Source organism: Gymnoscopelus braueri, assembly GCF_963280865.1.
Source record: "Gymnoscopelus braueri genome assembly, chromosome: 1".
NCBI lineage: Eukaryota > Metazoa > Chordata > Actinopteri > Myctophiformes > Myctophidae > Gymnoscopelus > Gymnoscopelus braueri.
The window spans coordinates 11,263,912-11,286,411 of NC_137603.1; the positions used below are offsets into that span (position 1 = coordinate 11,263,912).

The 22,500-nt window shown below is 43.0% G+C and overlaps 1 protein-coding gene across 1 annotated transcript in view; it reads right to left on the bottom strand.

Annotated features, from left to right (window-relative positions):
• The window catches only part of mapk8ip1b (mitogen-activated protein kinase 8 interacting protein 1b), a gene marked incomplete at its 5' end in the record, with an annotated part of 65,013 nt that overhangs the window by 29,972 nt on the left and 12,541 nt on the right, over positions 1 to 22,500 (bottom strand). Inside the window, one exon of the mRNA XM_080420873.1 lies at positions 9,053 to 9,164. Coding sequence (XP_080276999.1) covers positions 9,053 to 9,164 — 112 coding nt within the window. The remainder of the gene's footprint in view (positions 1 to 9,052; positions 9,165 to 22,500) is intronic.

The following is a 22,500-nucleotide window of genomic DNA, read 5'->3' on the forward strand; positions in this document are numbered from 1 at the left end:
CACTCGATAACAATGGATTGAATGTACAGTAACAATAATGACCGAGCTCAATTGTAGTTGATTCAAAGACTGAAATAGACTGAAATGACTGTCCTATGGTTTGCAACAGCGGCCGTTAGAACCAGCACTCACAGCTATTTTCCTGGGAGTCTGACTCACTGATCGTTCAAACGCGCATTATCATGCGCACGTTATCACGTTTGTTCTAATCACTGTCTGACGATCAGGTTTAGCGTAAGCTACTCAAACAGGCATTAACATGTGGCATATGGTAGAAGTTGTATCCTTCTGTCTGTCTGTGACCCTTTTATAGCCAATTCAATTTTATTAAAGTGTCAAATCACAACAAGTTGTCTCAAGACACTTTACATGTAGAGCAGAGACCCGACAGTCCCACCCTGAGCAAGACATTTTGCGACAGTGGCAACGAAAAACTCCCCCTTAACTGGAAGAAACGTCAGGCAGCCATATATGGAGATCTCTGTATCTGTCAGTTTCGGAGCTTTAGACTCTAAAGCTCAGAAACTGACAGATACAGAGATCTCCATATATGGAGATTGCCATATATGGCTCCATATATGCAGTGGCGTAACGGAGGGGTAGCAAGTGATGCGGTGTGGAGGGGGCACCAGCAGGGGGGGCCCCGCCTGCGCTGATACAAATATTTTTACAGCAAAAAAAAAGAAAAAAGTTGAATTAGACCCAAAATTGTGCACGCACATGCAGCGCGCGTGCATGTACGTGGGCCTCACGTGAAACTCCCGCGGGGAGGCCCCGCGATTCTGCGTTACGCCACTGCATATATGGCTCTAAAGTCTAGACTAGAGCATTCATGCCATATTAGGGCATCAGCTTGGTGCATGGTGGGAGGTCGAATCATCCTCTTTGGAGGAATTGCAAAACCCTGCAAAGATTATGATGAACACCAGTCTTCTTCATCATCATCATCATCCAAAGATGATGATGATGATGACTTGTATATCTTAGATTTGAAGCCCTCGTTTGACGGCATGCAATTTAGTCAAGCAAGATCCTGGAAAGAGCAGCAGCCGCACAGCTTCATCACATCTCCACCCATGAGCTCTATGAACCCCTCCAATCTGCCAACAGATTTGTTAAGAACCATCTCACTGCTGCTGTCTCAGGCCACATCAGCATCAATTGGTTCTTCTCTGTCTCTGCATTCCATCCTCCTCAACCGCCTTTCCACCCACCTCAGATCCGTTCTCATGGATCAACTAAAACTCATACCTATCCAATAGGAAACAGTTTGTCTCCATCAATGGATACAGCTCCCACATGTGACAGAGTCTGAATCATTCACATGTCCATGAGAGTGCAAAGGGCCTCTGAGAGAACATGATGCACATGGCCGGTGGTTGTCAAACATTTTCATGTCAAAGACTTTTTTTTGTATGTGTTGTTACACATGTGCAACATGTGTTGCACCGCTATTCCGAAAAGCCTCCATTTCTAAATGGATTTTTTTCAAATTTCGACAGGTAAATTAACGACAGAAACAAGAATTATAACATCCATCCATCCATTTCTATCCACACCAAAAACTAGTTTTAATTACTATTTGCACATGTAAGGGATTGGTAGACACAGACCTTTGTGCGGAGATGAAGGTTCTTGTTTTGAAACACCCGCCGCCGGAGTCTCCCAAAAGCAGCTGAACCTACGTCACACCACTGTAACTACACTGTACCCATTGCCATTATGTTTTTAATCCTGTAGCACTTTGAGATTTGTTTCAAATATAAAGTGCGTTACAAATAAAATTTATTATTATTATTATTACTGTAATCAACTACACTGTAACACACTGTAATCAACTACACTGTAACACACTGTAATCAACTACACTGTAACCACACTGTAATCAACTACACTGTAACCACACTGTAATCAACTACACTGTAACCACACTGTAATCAACTACACTGTAACCACACTGTAATCGATTACACTGTAACCACACTGTAATCAACTACACTGTAACCACACTGTAATCAACTACACTGTAACCACACTGTAATCAACTACACTGTAACCACACTGTAATCAACTACACTGTAACCACACTGTAATCAACTACACTGTAACCACACTGTAATCAACTACACTGTAACCACACTGTAATCGATTACACTGTAACCACACTGTAATCGATTACACTGTAACCACACTGTAATCAACTACACTGTAACCACACTGTAATCAACTACACAGTAATCATACTTTAATCAATTGGTTCCATTTTAAACTCAGATTTTACTGTGTAAAATAACTCACATATAGAAGCGCTCACCGAGTTATTTCAGGAAAATCCTCACATTCCTCAGGTTAGCTAATTCATCTAGTAGTTAGTTGCACAATACATTCTCAAGTGAGCCAGTCAACAACATACCGTATGCCCTAAATGTCAACTACATGACACGTACTTCTCTATGCCAGCTTGCTGTGTCTGATCTCCCATTGCTTCACTGTGTGATATGAGAGTCATGCTGCTTTCCACCCACCTCCTCCCCAGATCCCCCTGGTTAGAATCTGTTTTTATGTCCCTGTCCAATGTCTATGATTGTGCACAGTGAGTCATGAAAACTAATTTAGTCCACAAGCTAAACCCATTGCCACGGTTGTGTCTTGGCTGCATATTGCTGGGCTGGCTTCTGCTGGTGGATTATTGATGAAGACCAAATCACATCACAGGATAATGTTACTCCTGTTTATTTACTCCACACTGGTTGACTGTTTAACAATAGATTTGACTTTGCTTTCTAAATGTACACACAAAAATTGCAAATATTTTGTGGAGACAAACATTTTGGGCTGTCTTTCTGTCTGTCTGTGCGGAACTAATCTCGGACTGTCACCTGATGTAGACAGTTCCCACAAATGACACCATGATCAGACAGATGATAATGAACGCTCTCCTCTTCATGCTGTTGTCCCTCTCCCTCCCCATCTCCCCTGGCATGGGCTGTTTCAGAACCCTGAGAACGGCGAGGCTGCAGAACATCATCACTAACATGACAAATAGGCATTTACCCAAATGAACATCATACCATTATAACCCACCAGCATTGTGAAAACCCAATGATGACCAACCAGGCCAATGCACAGCAAGCCACCCTGTACCCGAGGGGTTTGTATTTGAGGAATAATAGTGTATCGCCTATATTGTAGGCTACTAGATGTGAGGGCCGCGTAGCGGCCAGAACCTGTAGTATAAGAAAGATACCAAATTTAACATGAAATCATTGTGAACTGTGAAGTACTGCAAAATGGTCATTTAAGATGAGCAGTGAAAGGAAAGCAGTTAAAAACACAGTTTGACTGTTTGTCCTGCAGAGTCTGCTGTTTCCCTGATAAATGTACCCAACAGCTCACTGCATGCTTAACGGCTGGGCTTAGAAGCATACTGTGCATTCACATGAATTGATGAAGAAATCATCACAAAAGCAGATGACCCCTGCACAACAGGGGGGTTTACAGGACACAATAAGCTGTTTTTAAATGCTATTTAGACCATTTTGTATTATCTATTTACAAGGTCTAATTTAATGTTGATTGTTGATTTGTTAAACAGACAAAAAAGAAACAGACACTAAAGTGCATGCCTTCACACTGCACAGCCGAAATGGTGGCAACAGCGTGCAATGTGCGCACAGATAGTTCAGCACGTGTGATTTTTTTATACAACTAGATTCTGACAAGTCCCGGAAAAGACGCGCTGTGATTGGCCAGTAGTCACTTTGAGTGGCAGTTGGGGCAAACGCTCACCCCAAAACATGATTTACCATTCTGTGCCTATCGGAAAATAACTCGGACGGCGCTGAGTCGGCTCAAGTGAACTTCGCAACGTTCGGCACGGCAACTCGCTCGCTTTAGTTTGCTCGGCGGTGCCTCTCTTGGCTCAAGTTAAAAAAATTGTCTGCGGTTGTCGTAAAATGAGTACCGGAAGCAGGATATGATCACAGGGGGTCGGAGTCGGCAGTCCAATAGTCAGCGAGGCACGCCACCGGCCCAGGTGCAGAATTAGGGTTTTGGGCTGTATTAGAATGCCCCCACTGTCCCCCTCTTTGCATTAAACCAATCGCAAGGCAGGCAGGGCGGGGCTTAGGTAGAATCTAGTTACCATTAAATAATACGCGTTCAGCACCACTGGAGCGATCATGTCATTTGGAACCCCCTGGCGGCCTCAGTTCCTGAATATAACCTACTCACTAAGGGTAATTGGTGAGCCTTCACCAAGCCCTCCACAATGGGCCGTAAACAGTTTTCACCCATTCATCAATCCACGCATGCAGATTCATTATTCATAATTCATTATCAGTTCTTTTGCCGGTTCGTACAATATACATGCGATCCATTTCATCCATAATATATTTTTTCTTCACTTGTTTAATTCATCCTGCATAATTTTTTTACATTACAAAAATTATTGATAAAAAGATCAGATAGTTATTAATTAGTTTGCATTTGGAGAATGAGTGCACAGCCACAGGGTTGTGAAGGACAGAAATGCCGTGCAAACTTTACTACTATTACTAATATTGCTTGTTCCGCTTTTTTGTCTTTCCATTTTCCATTCATGTTCACTGAACGTGGCTCATTAAACCATTAAAGTAATTAACAGCACTGTTGACAAATGATTGATGATGACTTAGCCAGATTTTTGGCAGTTGTTTATGACACAGAGGGCAGAGGAACAGATTATTTGAAAAGTGTCAGATTTGCGGAGATAATAATGACATTTTTTTTTTTTTTACCAGCCAGGATGTCCGGAGATAATTATATGTTCTGGTTTTTGTCATTAAAAAAGGCCAAAGCGGCAATTACCAGCCTACCATGACCTCTGCACATAAATACACTCAAACACATACACACACATGTGCATGTTCATAACACAGTGTGCACATACACACATGCAAACACATACTGTACTGTACGCACGCACGCACGCACGAACGCACGCACGCACGCACGCACGCACGCACGCACGCACGCACGCACACACGTACGGACCCGTACACACACACACACACACACACACACGTTTCCAGCAAAAAGCTGTCATATGCTCTCTAATCTGAGCTATAATTAGCTCCCTGGATAGTAAGGCAGTATGAGAATGAGAGCAGAGATAGTAGAAGGGACGAGGGAGATGGAGGGGTTAGACTTTCTAACTCTCTGTGACATGATTATTTAAAAGGAATTATCACATAGTAACTCGATTTCTGTACCTCACAAGGTCACAGGTCACACTGCGGAGTAACAGAAAAGAAATGTCTGCGTATTGGCATGGGGGGAGGGGGTTTAATCTGCCCAATCGTGTGGTTGCCATGGCTACCCGAGTAGAGGTGAGGTGATAATGGCATAGTTGGGAACGGAGCCAGAGAGAACTGATAGAATAATTGAATTACCTTGTCATACTGTATACTCGCTCACTGATGTTTCTGCCTCTCTCTCTCTCTCTCTCTCTCTCTCTCTCTCTCTCTCTCTCTCTCTCTCTCTCTCTCTCTCTCTCTCTCTCTCTCTCTCTGGGGTGTGTTGCACTGCACACCTCTGTGTTTACTTCCTGTGCGTCTCTGAAGTCTTCCAGCAACGCTCCAGTTTCCATTTTTAAACCTGCTGGTGTTTTCTGCGTCAGAGAGTCCACTAAACGCGGGGCAAGTGGGCTGATGGCATATTGTGCTCCCTTTGATAAGAGAAAGAACACGTCTTTAAATCCACTTTCACTGGACTTGAGAGTTAACAGCCTCAACTTCATCTTCACTGTGAATCTATTCTAAATCATTTCATTAACAAATATATATATTTTAGATTTTAGATTTTTCTGTACATTTTTGCTGTTTTATCACATTTTTATCTTGTTATCTTAAAGGGATTCTAGGTAACTTTAATCCTACATTTCCCCTGGGTGCCACAGGCGCACCGTTGCTCCGATCCACAAAAACTATTAAGGGGTCTGCCATCAGAATAGCCACACCACCCCCTAGTGTGCCCCCTGGGGGTGCCTCATTTGCGCTAGGCTTGAAGGCCGCTATGCGGCCTGAAAATCGAGTTTGGAAAATCTGCACTGTCTGATATGTTTGATAATATCACAATTTAAAAAATTGAATTGAATGTTAACCACATTGACCTTGATGACGTATTTTGGGCAAATTTTCAAAAACTGTCGAAGTTTATATACAATCTACGATGCGATGCATTGTGAGCTTGTATATTGACTACCATATTTTCACTATTGTCGTTCAACAAAGTGTACACAATATATAAGTCGGAGACATCTGTGTTTGCTCTGACCTGCTCACTGTAGTTGGCAGCGGTGTATACTACACCTGTAAGGACAAAACATGGCAAGGAGGAGAGTCCAACCCCTTACTGAGAACAGACATAGAAACATCTATTTTGGGACATGTACTAGTCCTCTGTACTGTAGAGGACTAGTACCAATAATAGATTTTTCATATTATTCATAAAAGAGATGTTTGAAAGTACATTTTGGGCCCTGAAAATAGATTCTCCAATTAAACTGTATTGTAGATTGATCACATGGCATATTTTCTCATACATTTTTTTGTGGACATTTCTTGTCATTTTAATTTGAAACGTATGACATACAATACAAACAGAACCGCTTCGCAGTTTGCTTAACAAAGCTGATTTGCGCTGACAATGTTTTGGCATGTCCATATTTGGGTATCCACCCGCCCACCACAGACAGACATACACCCAAACATCTTGAACTTGACATAATGAATACCTGTATGTGTCGCGTCTACTATATAAAGTTCAAGTTGTGTGTGTGTGTGTGTGGGAGCCTATTTCACCCACACAATAACTGGCCAATGTTGAATACCGAAACCTGAACACGCTGACCGACACTGACTGTCACTGCAATAACGCTCACCTTGCATAATGATTACTGTCAAGGTGCCCTTGAGCAAGGCAATTTGACCTGAGTAGCTGGTTATGGCCTGCATTAGTACCTGCCTGGTACCAGGTGCCAGGTACCAGGAGCAATTTCTTGAGTGCTGTTGCACCCAAAGTTCCAGTGTGGGCCAAGTGAGGCTAAACCGACACCAAATGGTGTCGTGTAAGGCTGCTGACTGCTGATTGGTCAGAGAATCCCCACTCGCGATGCACAGACAGACACACAATCATGGACGGAGAGGGACCATGGAATGGTAAGCACTTTCAAAGCGCTTCACAATTCCCACACACATTCACACACAGATGGCGAAGGAAACCATGCAAGGCACCAGCCTGCTCACCGGGAACAGTTAGGGGTTCAGTGTCTCGCTCAAGGACACTTTGACACTTAGCCAGGTGAAGCCATGGAGAAGCTTGAGAATCATGAATACTGTTGTTAAGGCTACCCATTATCCAACTATAAATTCATGGTATCTCTGCCTGTCTGAACACGTTTTTCTCCTCAGTGGGTTGAGCAATACACACAGGGATTGGCCATTAGCCTAGGAAGACAGCCACAAACAAAAATGTTAACTTTTCCCAAATTTAAGCAGTTTAGTAGCATTTTTGGAAACTCTGTGTAACTCTAAGCACTGCAGTTTCGGAGTTACTGCGCATGCGCGGCCACGTGCGCATGCGTGGCCACGGACACCTGAAGCACTCTTTTCAGTAAACCACAAGGCACGGACAGGAGGACATCAGTTTCAAGAGTGGGTTGAGCAATTGATCTGAACTTACACACAGGGATTGACCATTAGCCTAGGAAGACAGCCACAAAGCCATGTTTCACTTTTCCCAAAAATTTAAGCTGTTTATTAGCGTTTTTGTGAATTCCGCTGAGTTTGGACGTTACTGAGCTTGCGCGGCCACGAGTTCTGTTGTCACGGTTACGGTCCCCCAGGCTATGGGATCTGCTCTGTCTGCTGTCACAGTTACAGTCCCAGCCAGTGAGTGGACTTAGCTACGGGGGCTACACAGTACACACACTCACACAACGCCACACACACAAGAACGGCAGCAGTAGCAACAGCAAGGACTTTGATTTTGGAGCCGTGTCCACACAATGCGTATTATGAGCGGAGGAGCACTTTGGTGGGTTTAGCTACGGGGCCACACAGTACACACACTCACACAATGGCAGCAGTAGCGACAGCACTACAGTTATAAAGGATCTTGTATCATTGTTGCACTGTTGTTTGTCCATTTGTTTGAGTGTTGAATGTTTAATGGAAACCACAATGGAAACAATCCTTTGGCTTTTTGAGAATCATCAATTTTCCGTCTTTTTTTTACTTATGTTGTACTGCTGGACTTAAAAAAATGTGTCAATAAAATATTAAATCAACCAAAAATCCATGCAATAGGACATTGAACTATTAAGAAACGTAACCTAGATGTTTTAAATGGGAAATTAATCATTGCTGGGCAACTGCAAGGCCTATTTCTTGCTTTAATGTTTCAAAAAACTGTTTTTGATAGGCTATGTAGGTTAAAATGGAGATGTCCGGATAGCTTTAACGTTAGCTAAGCCCTGTTCAGGCGGAGCACAGAGGGCTGTTTTCATGGGGCCATTGCTTGATGACGATAACCTCCATGGGGAGGGGGGAACTAAGAGGGGGGTCAGGTAAAAGTAGAAAAGCAAACTGAGTAAAGTAGAGCAGAGGCTTGACGAGTTTGGATATGGGCACTTGTATGAGTGTGAATCAAGGTGATACCAACTGTTGAGGTAACTTTGAGCAAGTCACTCTAGTCACCAACCATAGGACACTGAGGTCAGGCAACTTTTTCTGGATACAGATTTAAAAATACCCTCCCTCCCTGGCCTGGCTGAAGTACAACTGATGTCCTGACCATACCACAAAAAAAGTAGAAGAAAAGAGTTTAAAAGCCTCACTAGTTACACCTGGATCAAAGGGCTTTGAACCAACTTGCCATCCTAACAGTAGATCGCCTCAGTACTGGGGCTAAAACGTAAGTATATTTTGTGAAATGTATTTATTTGTGTATTTTGTTTGCTCCAGACAGTGACACTTGTGTACTTTTTTACTCCAGTGACACCTCACCCTACCTTGATATCCAGGCCGTTACAGTTGAGGCTCATCCCGCACTCGTCTGTGATCTCTGTGATCTCTGACAGGTCATCATCCTCAAACTCATCCAGGCTGATGTCATGGGTCAACCTGCTCGCATGGGGGAGGACAAGAAGAGGAAGGAGCAAGAGGGAGGAAGAGAGAGAAAGGAGAAGAGACATAGTCAGGCAGATAATTACTCCTTTAGTTTGTTTTCCCTTCAAAATGGAACTGCAATTCCACCACAACAGATGAAAAGGAAAAGAACAGTGAAAATCAAATACTTAAAGAGAGAGGGGAAGACTCTGAGGGCTCTATTTTTGGCTAAACCCGCAACCGCTGCCCACAAGCCGTGGATTTCTGCCCATTATCCGTGAATTAGGGATAAGGGAGCTGGCACTGTCCCTAAACGCTAATTTGCGCCCGCTATACCCGCTATTCATTATGCCGACTCCACTAATTACGCCTGAAGGTGTGGCCGTGGGCGTGTTGTTGCATTATCCCCAAAATTGCTATTTTGCCCATACACGTCTGGGAAAGTGTATAGCGGAATCTAAAACCACGCTCTGCCAACTTGGTTTGGTAGAGCGCGCGCCTGCAATGGATGCCAGGACGCGCAGCACGGCACAACATTCAAAGACTCCCTCTCTCTATTAATTGTCAACAAATCTCTTTTTTTCTCCTATAATCAGCAGAAGGGAGAGTGTCAATTGTGTTTATATAAAATGATAGTCTATTCAAAGAAGATCATTTGTGCGTTGCACAATGCAATGCTCTCCAAATTACATACGTCAGTTTTATTCATCGATTACGCAGGAAAATGAACTGATTACAAAAATATTTCTCTCTAATCAGTAACATGTAGGTGATACGTATGTCCATCAAATGTGTTTTTATTGAAAGGCAATCAAAGGCTAGAGCTTTGAAAGCAAACATCGGTTGTATGGTTTCCATGTTAAATCCCCCAACCCGATCGCCAGAGGAAACGTTCTCTTTGAACGTTTTTAAAATTCCGTGAATAGACAACTGGAAAACCAGAAATTCCGTGCATAGCCGCCTCGCATCTCCCCCATTGTGACTAAACCATTTCGGAGGCGCGCAGTCTCAAGGGAATTGTCGCCACGTAAGGGGCCACCGAGCGAGCTAAAGCGAGTGAGTTGCCGTCCCGAACGTTGCGACATTCCCTTGTGCCTACTCAGCGCCGTTTGAGTTATGTACCGATAGGCACAGAATCGTAAATTTTGTTGTGGGGACTGCTCTGCTTCCGGGTTTTTCCGGGTTGCGACTGGTTACGCCCATCGTGGGACTCGCCGTACATATGCACGGAATTTCGGGGTTTCTAGGCGACTATGCGCGGAATGACGTGCACTGGATCCGTGCAATGTATACTAATTCTCTGGCGATCAGGCTGAATCCCCACAGTGCGGTGCTGCGGTTGCCAGAATTTGTGAGAGGAATAAGCAGGTCAACCAGGTCTATGAAAACAAGCCCAAAAGAAGCAACTATAATAGGCCACATGAGCACTTCAAACCTATATATGTCGGCCATTAAACAATGTGCATATTTATATAAGTTGGCTATTTGAAAATAGCCGATCTACAAGCTCACAACCGTTCTACCATTATTTACAAGCAACTTTACAGAAAGAAAAGCCCAACGTGGCTTATAATAAGCAGACCTGGCAACACTGCAGACGGGGAGATAGGAGAGCGTAAGATTGGATTGGGGATAATGGCTTGCCTTGTCCTAAATCCCAAATTTGTGGATTTAGCCATTTTGGCTCTTTATAGAGCCCTGAGTGTCAATGGGTCTACAGTATTTTTAAACTCTCAGAGTTGAACTAACACTCAGGATTTTGCTGCGTGAGAAGTACCAGAAGGACTGACTTGGGGGAGAAGGACTGTCATGTTCATCTTATCTCTAGATCTTAAGCCTGTGTGACAGTGCTTAAGATCTGCCTGACACCTGTCAAGGACACCTGCAGGGCAGGGGAGGTCCGTCTGTCTGCATGACATTGTCAACCTCTCTTTTCTGACTATGGCTATAAAAGCTAAATCCATCCCAGTTCAAAAACGGTGTAATAAACACTTTTATAGTACTTCGGCCCATAGAGAACATGTATTTCTTTATTATTAGCAATGCTTCAGACTGCCTATTCAATCTTAAATAATACAGACTGTGTATTTGCTTTGTTGAGCACACTTGTCTTCAAGCAAATAAGAAAACAACAAAGTGACATTTTCAGTGAATTATCCATGGGCCAGAAACCATGCCTTCACTGTCACTATACAACATCAAAACAAATTATTGAATCCCTTGGGTGACCTGTTACAAAGTCTGTTTGCTAAATGCGCTGGGGTTACAGTATACACATTGATCACTGCAAAAAAATCTGTTAAGAGAACACTGCCCATATTGCAGCTAAGTGAGCAATAAAATGTCAGTAATTTCAATGTGTAGAATCATGTTGAAGTGCGCCTGCCATGGTAAGCTGGGTGTGTACTGTGTGCTGCTGGTCATTACTCTGATGTCAGAATATATCATCCAGCCGGCTTCCCCGGGATTCAATTAGCATCCAGAAAACAAAGCTTTCATTTTCCCTGGCCATAATTATCTCTTTACCCTGCTGCCTCCTGTGCCCAATAGAGACACAACAAAAGACAGAAACAGACAGAGACAGGAATAGAATGAGAGAGAGAGAGAGAGAGAGAGAGAGAGAGAGAGAGAGAGAGAGAGAGAGAGAGAGAGAGAGAGAGAGAGAGAGAGAGAGAGAGAGAGAGAGAGAGACAGAAATAATTTAGAGACATACAGAGAGACAGAAACAAAAAAGACACCCAGAGAGACAGAGAGAGAGAAAGCGAGAGTGCACATAAGAAAGAGAATGTCCTGGATGAAAGAGAAAGAGAGAGAGAGAGAGAGAGAGAGAGAGCGAGAGAGAGAGAGAGAGAGAGAGAGAGAGAGAGAGAGAGAGAGAGAGAGAGAGAGAGAGAGAGAGAGAGAGAGAGAGAGAATGGGAGAGACACATGGGAGGCACAAAGAAAGAGGCAATAAATGTGATTAGAGAAGATGACAACCATCAGTGGCACTTGACTTGGAGCTAAAGAGCAAGACGCCAGAGAGAGCCATGAGGGGAGGAGAGGAGAGGAGAGAAAAGGAGAGGAGAGGAGGAGAGGAAAAACTTAAGACCATGCAACTAGATTTGCAAAAAGTCCATTGAACAGAATGGATTTACGTTCGTTTTGTTTCATGTTTGCTTTGGCAATGTAAACGTATGTTTTCTCATGCCAAGTAAGCCCCTTCGAATTTAATTGAATTGACTCGAACAACATTGCCCGCTGTATGATGACTCAGCCACAGGACTCAGGCTACGTGTCGCACACATCCTGCTTTGGATTCTTGGCATCTGTGCTGCTGCATGTCAATACATCAATACAATGACAGGAAGAAATGGCACAGTCTCTGTCTCCTACTGCCAAAATGTGGATACAGTGAGCATGCAGCAGCAGCAGCAGCAGAAGCAGAAGCTGTCTTTAGAGCCGTCACGTGTAGGGGCCACGGACGACGGAGATGGCCTGGGAGGAAGCATCTGTTTACCACAATAATGAGGCCTGGGAGGGGCTGGGAGGACACAGGATGGAGTGGAAAGTCCAAATGGGTGGAAGAGAAACAGAGAGACTCGGATACGGAGAGAGGTCTAAGCTTAGACTACAGTAGCGTGATGCAAATGATGCAATGCTGTGAGTGGAAGTGAAGCTGAAATGAGAATACTGTAGGCCTGCACTTACCCAAGTGAACCCTATAGCATCCCTATTCATAACAGGCAATGGGAAATAGCAGATCTACAAGCCAGTGTTGATTTCGTCGACTAAAACTATGACGAAAAATGTTCGTCGACTACCTTTTTTTCACTGTCGAAAACTAAATAAAAACAAAATAAAAACTAAGCTATGACGACTAAAAGTATGACTAAATATATTGACAATTTCGTCAACAAATAAAAACTAGACTAAATGTTAGTGAAGGACTAGTGGAGAAGAGATCCAGCAGAACTAAAAGACAAGTCATTTTATGTTTGGTTGCGCTTGGGTGTTGCGCTCTGAAATTAGCAGATCTACAAGCTCACAACGCGTTGCGCTGCGACACGTTGTGAGCTTGTAGATCGGCTATTTTCAGCATGCAACCAAGTGCAAAATCAGGCATTACGACGAGGCACCGCCAAAATACATTTTAGTCGACTAAATCAACTGTAGATTTAGTTGACTATAATCTTAGGATATTTAGTCGACTAAAACTAGACTAAAACTAACTGCCTTTGAACCTTTATTTATATTCTGACTCTCTTAAGAATTTAAAAAGTAAGACAAAGAACCCCTTTGTTAAGAACACGATTGAAATTTGGTTTAAGGCACAGAAATACTTTGGTTCAGATTCTAAACTCTCACGTTTTTTCCCCCCTGTGGGGCAACCAGAAGTTTAAACCAGGGGGTCATGACAGGGGGTTTAAATCATGGGCAGACAAGGGTGTTGCCAAGATCTCAGATATGTATGAAGTTGATGTGCTTCTGTCTTTTGAAGGACTTCACAGGCAGTATAATATCCCATTAAATCATTGTTTTAAGTACTTACAGATAAGAAGTTTTATCTTAAAAACCCCAAATAACTCAACTCAACAGCCATCTCTATCAGTTTTGGAAAAAATGATAGTAGAGTATTCTGGTGGTCATGGTCAAGTATCTTTGATTTATAATGCGTTTGTTAGGATGTCTGGGGAATCCTCGGAGGGTAGAAGATTGGCCAGTGGTGCAGTGATCTAAATGTAGAAATAAGCGTTGAAGATTGGCAGAAGGTTTGCTATAAAGCTCAAACGCAGATAATCAATACCAGATACAAGTTATTACAGTACAAATGGCTGATGCGAACATATATTGCTCCTTCTCTACTACATCAGTTTGATCCTAATACACCAGACGAAAGTGCAATGTGGAGAAGGGTACATTATTTCACTGTTTATGGCAACGCCCAGAGATCATGAAGTTTTGGAAAGAGGTACTTGGTATATTATCCCAGATAGTCTCAGAAGATATTCCTACTGTATCTGCCCACAGCTGTTCATTCTGGGCATATTTCCTGATCATCTAAAAATTAACAGTAAAAAAAAGAGTATGATTATATACTCTCTTCTCCAGGCTAAACATACAATTGCGCTCTTTTGGAAAAACCCAGATAAGCCAGACATCAGACAATGGTATGGAGAATTATCAAATTGTCTTGCACTTGAGAAGCTGACCTTTGCCATTAAAAAGAAATCTGCCATCTTTCAAGAAATGTGGGGACAGTTCATACAGTTTATGGAAGGTAATCCTTTGGGACCTGTGTAAATAGATGGTTCTGCTACTTCGTAATGTGGGAAGAAAAATCATGACCATATGTTTTTTTTCTTTTTTCTTTTTGTATTATTTTTTTCTGATGTTTTTGTGATGTATTTTTCTGTTTTTGGTTGTCATATTGTTATTATGTATGTGTATGATTTCTATGTGATCTATTTGCTCTGTTTTTGTTTTATTATTTATAGACATTTAATACAAGAGCCATATTGTTGTTGTTATGTTATATAATTGAAAATGCCGATAAATATATTGTTTAAAAAAAACTTTTCAGATGACTAAAATATGACTAAAACTAAATGGAATTTTATTCAAAAGACTATGACAAAATCAAAATTTGCTGTCAAAATCAACACTGCTACAAGCTCACAGCGTGTAGCAACGCGATGCATTGTAGGTTTGTAAGTACAGACCTCTAGGGACCCCAATCAATGAAGTACCGTACATATACTGTATAGGGTTAAAGGGGAGAAGATAAGAGAGTTGGGGAGTAGAGGCTGACACTGTGACAGACATCAAAGGTTGTCTTAGGAATGATCTAGGAGTTGTCTTAGTGCTTTACAAGAACTTCAAAATCACAAAAAGCTGAGTTGAAATCTCTTCTTTGTGTGTGTGTGTGTGCGTGTGCGTGTGCGTGTGCGTGTGCGTGTGCATGTGTATGTGTATGTGTATGTGTATGTGTTTGTGTATGTGTATGTGTATGTGTATGTGTATGTGTATGTGTATGTGTATGTGTATGTGTTTGTGTATGTGTATGTGTATGTGTACAATCAGATCGCAGACTGCCTCATGTTCAGTATCATGGTCAGTATCGTATCAATATCATAGTTAGTCATGGTCAGTATCATGGTCAGTATCATGTCAGTATCATGGTCAGTATCATGGTCAGTATCATGGTCAGTATCATGGTCAGTATCATGGTCAGTATCATGACAGTATCATGGTCAGTATCATGGTCAGTATCATGGTCAGTATGTCAGTATCATGTCAGTATCATGGTCAGTATCATGGTCAGTATCATGGTCAGTATCATGGTCAGTATCATTTCAGTATCATGTCAGTATCATGGTCAGTGTCATGTCAGTATCATGGTCAGTATCATGGTCAGTATCATGGTCAGTATGTCAGTATCATGGTCAGTATGTCAGTATCATGTCAGTATCATGTCAGTATCATGTCAGTATCATGGTCAGAATCATGTCAGTATCATGGTCAGTATCATGGTCAGTATGTCAGTATCATGTCAGTATCATGGTCAGTATCATGGTCAGTATGTCAGTATCATGGTCAGTATCATGTCAGTATCATGGTCAGTATCATGGTCAGTATGTCAGTATCATGTCAGTATCATGGTCAGTATCATGGTCAGTATCATGGTCAGTATCATGGTCAGTATCATGTCAGTATCATGGTCAGTATCATGGTCAGTATGTCAGTATCATGTCAGTATCATGGTCAGTATCATGGTCAGTATCATGTCAGTATCATGTCAGTATCATGGTCAGTATCATGGTCAGTATGTCAGTATCATGGTCAGTATCATGTCAGTATCATGTCAGTATCATGGTCAGTATCATGGTCAGTATGTCAGTATCATGTCAGTATCATGGTCAGTATCATGGTCAGTATCATGGTCAGTATCATGTATCAGTGTGTGTCAGTGTGTGTGTGTATGTGTGTGCGTGCGTGCGTGTGTGCGTGCGTGCGTGCGTGCGTGCGTGCGTGCGTGCGTGCATGCGTGCGTGCGTGGGTTTTACTGTATTTTGTATCTTACATATTTCATGTCATTTAGTGTGAAGCACACCAAGTTTATGAAATCTGTGTGAAATTTGCTGTACAAATAAAACTGACAAGACTCGCTCCCATGTCTTGTCCCGACAGAAGTCGGCCATCAGCGCGAGTTTACAATGTTCCAGCGGGGCAGCAAGTAGAGCGTGTGTCGAGATGGATTTGTTTCGGCAGATCCAGGTCTCAGGTCGCTGTGATGCTTTCACTGAACACCAACAACAACTGTAAGCATTTTCTATCCCCTACAAATTGAATTCATTACCACACAGGCCGGAGCCGTGGAAAAAAGGTGTGGAGGATCGGATCAATATGATCCAAACCAAAGTCCCCTCTCCTCTCAGCATCACTTACAGGAAGGAAGGCAGGAGCAGGAGAGGAGAAGCACTCATTTCATACTTGAAAAGTGAGAGGCAGAAGGACAAGGATCGGAGGGAGAGTCACGAAGGACATGGTACATGGTAGATAAAGCCAGTGGTGGAAAGTAACTAAGTACATTTACTTAAGTACTGTACTTAAGTACAATTTTGAGGTATTTACTCCCACTACAATTATTTGAAAACTTTATTACTAGTTACTTTTCAGATATAAATTATGATATTATGAAACATACATTAACCACTTTAAGCTCACAACGTGTCGCATCGCGACGCGTTGTGAGCTTGTAGATCTGCTACAGTATTTTCAAATATTTTTGTACTTTTACTTTTGGTACTTTAAGTACAGTTTGATGCCAAACTTTTGTAATTTTACTCAAGTAAATTTTGAATTCTGGACTTTTACTTGTAATAAAGTATTTATATATTGCAGTATTGGTACTTTTACTTAAGTAAAGAATTTGAGTAGCCTACTTTTTCCACCACTGTACATGATAGATAAAGCACCAGAAAAGCACCAGGTAAAGGACAGGACCACGGCAAACAGATAGAAAGAGACATGGGGATGAAAACACACAGAGAGAGAGAGAGACACTGTATGGTGGGAAGGGTGGTTAGAGGGGACAGAACAAGGGTAGATAAGGTGTCACGACTGCATGGGACAGGACAGGACAGAGTGACCTCACTGCTGCAGTGCAATGTGGTTATAGGGTGATTTATATTTCCGTGTCAGATAACGAAAATTAGGGTTAAGGTTGAGGGACCATAGATTCACTCCCGTTTTAGCTAGCTCTGTATAGCAACACTGCCGTCAGTCTGTCACCGTGCATACTCAAAAACGTACTCTTGCTTCAAGCAAGCACAACACTGTTAGCTGTACCTCTTGTTTTCCCTGCTAAATGGTGTCCACATGGTTCTCCTGGAAAGACATTTGCATTTGAAATAGATGAGTAGGTCCTACTGTGTAAATGAGTAATGAGCATCCGCGCTAAAAATAAAAAGGACTGTTTCCAGGTGAAATGCCTCTGTAAGTAAGTAAGCCTTGCCGAGCCATGAGGCCCATGGGGCAGGAGCCTATCTCCTTTTTCTGTAGCGTGAGGAAGCTTGATGTACAAGTACAACCCCCTGGACATGACGCTAGTATGTCACAGGGACTTACCCCAATCCAACCCTTGATGCCTCCGTAGGGTATTAGTAACATGCTGTCATGCCTCTTTATCTCTCTATATATATTGATCTCTTTCTTTCTTTCCTCTCTCCCTTTCTTTTCAAACACACATGCACAAGCATGCATGCATGCACGCACACACACATACATACTCGATTATGATTAAAGAACAATTTTTAAAAATAAAATATAGTAAAAATAGCATATCTACTAACTTGTACATCGCTATTTTCACTGTTTTTGCACACCACCATTGTACAACGAGGTTTTAAAACAGGGTTAAGTGGTTAATCAGACTAATCCATTTACTTGATTATAAATAATCTATTCAAATTTTTTTGTGTCAATATTTTGACTTACAGTATAAGTAATGTAAAAACATTGTATAACCTACATGAGCAAGATTAAGTCGGTTATTGGTTCTAAATGCCGGTTTCGATATATTTTCGGTTAATTGCCCAGCCCTATATACACTATAATATTACAGCATGACGGGAGACGGGTGGACTCAGCAGATATATCTGAAGTCCAGGTCAGTCAGAGATTCCCAGAGTCGGTGTCACTGTCAAGTGAAACGTGAGCAACACACTGAACACACTGATGTCTGGCCATAGTAACAACCGGTCTAACTGTGACATCACTCTGACCTTGCTACCCTTGTCCTCCTGTGCATCCACATACAGCTACATGACATTTCTATCAGTCGCTCTTCAGTCTGAATTGTTTTAGGAAATTACTGGGGTTTTATCAATATAAATCACATTTGGTGATGAAGATCTACTCATAACCCATTGAAATGCTCAATATTTTCCACAATGAGCTTCAGTGGTCGGTCGAACACGACCATAGAGATCCCATGTCTATAATGCAGTGTAAACATATTTATAGTGCAGTATAATATGCTTATAACACTTATAGCACTCATGAATATTCATAATGCTTTAACGATAATCATATTAAAAACAATTGTATAACAATAATCATAATACATTATAATAAAGCATTTTATAATGACTTGTAAGGTTACTTCAAAATTACTGGACACTCACAGACATGAAAAAAAACCCTATTTTGCTATAATATCAGTGGTCCTCAAACTATTTTCATGTCAAGGACCCCCAAAATTATATGTATTTGGCCGCGGACCCCCATCTCAAAATATGCTCTTGCAGGGACCCCCCAGAAGCAAAGATTTGAGTAAAAAATGTTCGCTTTAAAACATGTATTATTCAAAGATTTGCCCAAAAACATCATGATTTTCGAAAATAGCTGATCTACAAGCTTATTTTTTGAATAGCCAAATAAATCTAAAAATGACACACAGATGCATTCCCGGTCTTAATGGGTTAAACCATGTCTTTTCTGTTTTCTGTTATTGTGGGAAAGCTTTCCCCACAATACGGATGGATACTGGAGTTAAAGTGGTTAAAATCCTTCTCCTGGGTATAAAAACAGTTGCCTCTCGCCTCGCATTTTACATTTTCAGTTAAATTAACACTCAGCACTGAGGAACACTGGACATCTGCAGCTTTATCTACGGTAATTGTCTGGGGGGTTTATGTTGTTTGAGATATATATATATTTTTATACTGCTTAAATGCTACTCCTTCTGTTGTTGTGAGTAAGTAACGTGTATCCTATTACAACCACATCTCCCCTCAAGGAATCAATGAAAATTCAATTTCGTCTTGAGAAGAAACACAAAACTACCCATTACAATTGGGTTCACACAGGTCACGTAAAAAAGATTTTCCACTTAAATGGTAATACCTGAATGAGGGACAAAGATTTGTCCACCCCTTTCCCTTTCTCTGTCCGTCTGCCTCTCTCTCTCTCTCTCTCTCTCTCTCTCCTCTCTCTCTCTCCTCTCTCTCTCTCTCTCTCTCTCTCTCTCTCTCTCTCTCTCTCTCTCTCTCTCTCTCTCTCTCTCTCTCTCTCTCTCTCTCTCTCTCTCTCTCTCTCTCTCTCTCTCTCTCTCTCTCTCCCTCCCTCTCTCCCTCAGTCTCTGCCTCGATGAAGGGCAGTCTGACCTCACCATCAGACCGGCACTCTGTAAACCACAGGCTTGGCACCCACATTAGTCTTCACACTGACAACAGGACATTATTTACTGCTCTTTGTCTTTCTAATACCCAAACAGCCTACAAGGTCAGATATAGAAGCACTTTTATCAGACGAGATGACGAGTTGAGGCATTGAGACATGGTGCTATTGAGAAAAAAAAGTCAAAGTAAAAAAAAAAGACAAATAAATCCAGTTTTCATTTCAATTAAAACTCAGGATTCTGCTGTGTAATTGAAGTAACATCAGTAATAGTGCCTGGACTTACATTTGTTTACCTGCAATGTGTTACATTGCATCATGAATCATTTGCTGTCACACTCTACGTCACCCAGAGAGGTAACTGCTGTCTCACACATACAGTACTGGCCCCATCCTCCCTGCCATATTATAAAGTTTACACACAACCATCTGTTAACGTTATTTTGAACACAACACACTTTCACTGCTCACTATGGAGCATGCTTTTACATTTACCTGTGCGTGCGCGTGCGTGTGCGTGCGTGTGTGCACATGCTCTGAGCAATGCACTCCATTAAACCTATCAACCCTGTCCACTAACCTTCAATCCTCCTACAGGCACCTCTTTGACCACATTGAGTGTGCATGTGCATGTTGCTGTTTATATGTGTGTGTGTGTGTGTGTGTGTGTGTGTGTGCGTGCGATACTCTCCTCTATGCTAATTCCCATCTTTAGCACCCACTGTGTGTTTACTAGGTGGCACAGAGCCAGCAATCCATCAATGCCCCCCCCCCACCCCGAAACCCACCCACCACACATCCTCAAGTGTGGCAAGGACAGGACGGTCCCATATAATGCGTCACCTACAGATCACCCCCCCCCCCCCACCCCCACCAACCGTATGCAAACTATAAACAGAGCTTCACGGGCCACATCGGCATGACGAATCATGACACGCTACCACAACATACATATACTATGTTCCTCGTATGTGTGCTCCCTTTCCTATACGGCTCATGTAGTCTCTTTTCTGTCAATTGATACAGTAATAACCTGGGCTCCCCCTCCACACACACGTACACACACACACACACACACACGCACACACACACACACACACACACATCACCGCCCCTCTCTCGCTCTCCAACCCAAACACCATGCACCCCCCCTTTGCTTCAAGGGCAACCCTGTGCCGGGCTTTGCAAGATGAAGGAAAACGCCACGGTTGAGAGCGACAGATAGCATCCACACACAGCACACGGAAGGTCGCAAACACACAGACAGACACACACACACACGCACACGCACACGCACACGCACACGCACACGCACACGCACACACACACACACACACACACGCTACGCTTCTGCATGCAAGAGCGACAGAAAGAGATGCCCTACCATTTCTCCCACTGGTCCTCCATCCAGCCCTCTTCTCCTTCCCCTCCTGAGTCCATACTGTAAGTGTGGAGGGCATCCACAGAGGAGAGAGAAGAAGGAGAGAGAGAGAGAGAGAGCGGAGAGACAGGAGGGAAACAGAGGGAGGGAGGGAGGTGGGAGGGGCAGGAAGAGAGTAGGAGGAGGACTAACGGAAGGGGGCTGCTGCTGGGTGGATGATGGGAAAGGTCTGTCCGATGCAAGGCACCTGCTCGCCGCTGCTGCAGCCAAGAAAAGCAGGTGAAGGGAAGCGGTATATTCTGTGAGCAGCGGTATGGAACCACCGCGTAGGAAGCGAGTCGCGACCTGCACCACAGCACAGAGTTATATAATCTACTGTCTCTCTCTGATCTACTCCCGGATCTCCACAGTGTTTACGCTGCCGTGCGCGCACGCCCCAGGTTTACTACGGCACTGCAGGAAAAGTGCTGGCGTGGGCAGAGCGCGGCGTCCATGAGCCCAAACAGGAGCCTGAAACATCAGCAGCATATGTATGATTAACTCTCTCTCTCTCTCTCTCTCTCTCTCTCTCTCTCTCTAGCTCTCTCTCTAGCTCTCTCTCTCTCTCTCTCTCTGTCTCTCTCTCTCTCTCTTTCCAAAAACACAGCGCTGCTCAATTATTCAGGAGGTCGATCAATCACGCTAGATACCCTCTCATCTTTTCCCCTTGTGTGCACACACACTCATCTCTCTCTCTCTCTCTCTCTCTCTCTCTCTCTCTCTCTCTCTCTCTCTCTCTCTCTCTCTCTCTCTCTCTCATCTCTCTCTCTCTCTCTCTCTCTCTCTCTCTCTCTCATCTCTCTCTCTCTCTCTCTCTCTCTCTCTCTCTCTCTCCCTCCTCATAGTCCTCTTTTTTCAGTTAATGTGCTTCATTTGCATGAAAGTTGAGGTTTCGTCTTGTTGAGATAAATGCTGCCATCACATGGCATCTCTCTCTCCGTGTGTGTGTGTGTGTGTGTGTGTGTGTGTGTGTGTGTGTGTGTGTGTGTGTGTGTGCGCGTGCGTGCGTGCGTGCGTGCGTGCGTGCGTGCGTGCGTGCGTGCGTGCGTGCGTGCGTGTGTGTGTGGTAAGTGTAGGAGAAAAACTAGCTATTTTTAGCTACAAACTGTATAGTCCACATGAGCTGCAACTGGGAGGTACATCTCAGTTCATTCTATGTACACATACAGTACAGCATGCAGCCTGTTTAATAAAGGATGCAACAGTATGTGGTCTCCTAGGGCTGTGCATGTTAAGCCAATAGAAAGATAGAGAAACTGGGAGGCAGAGA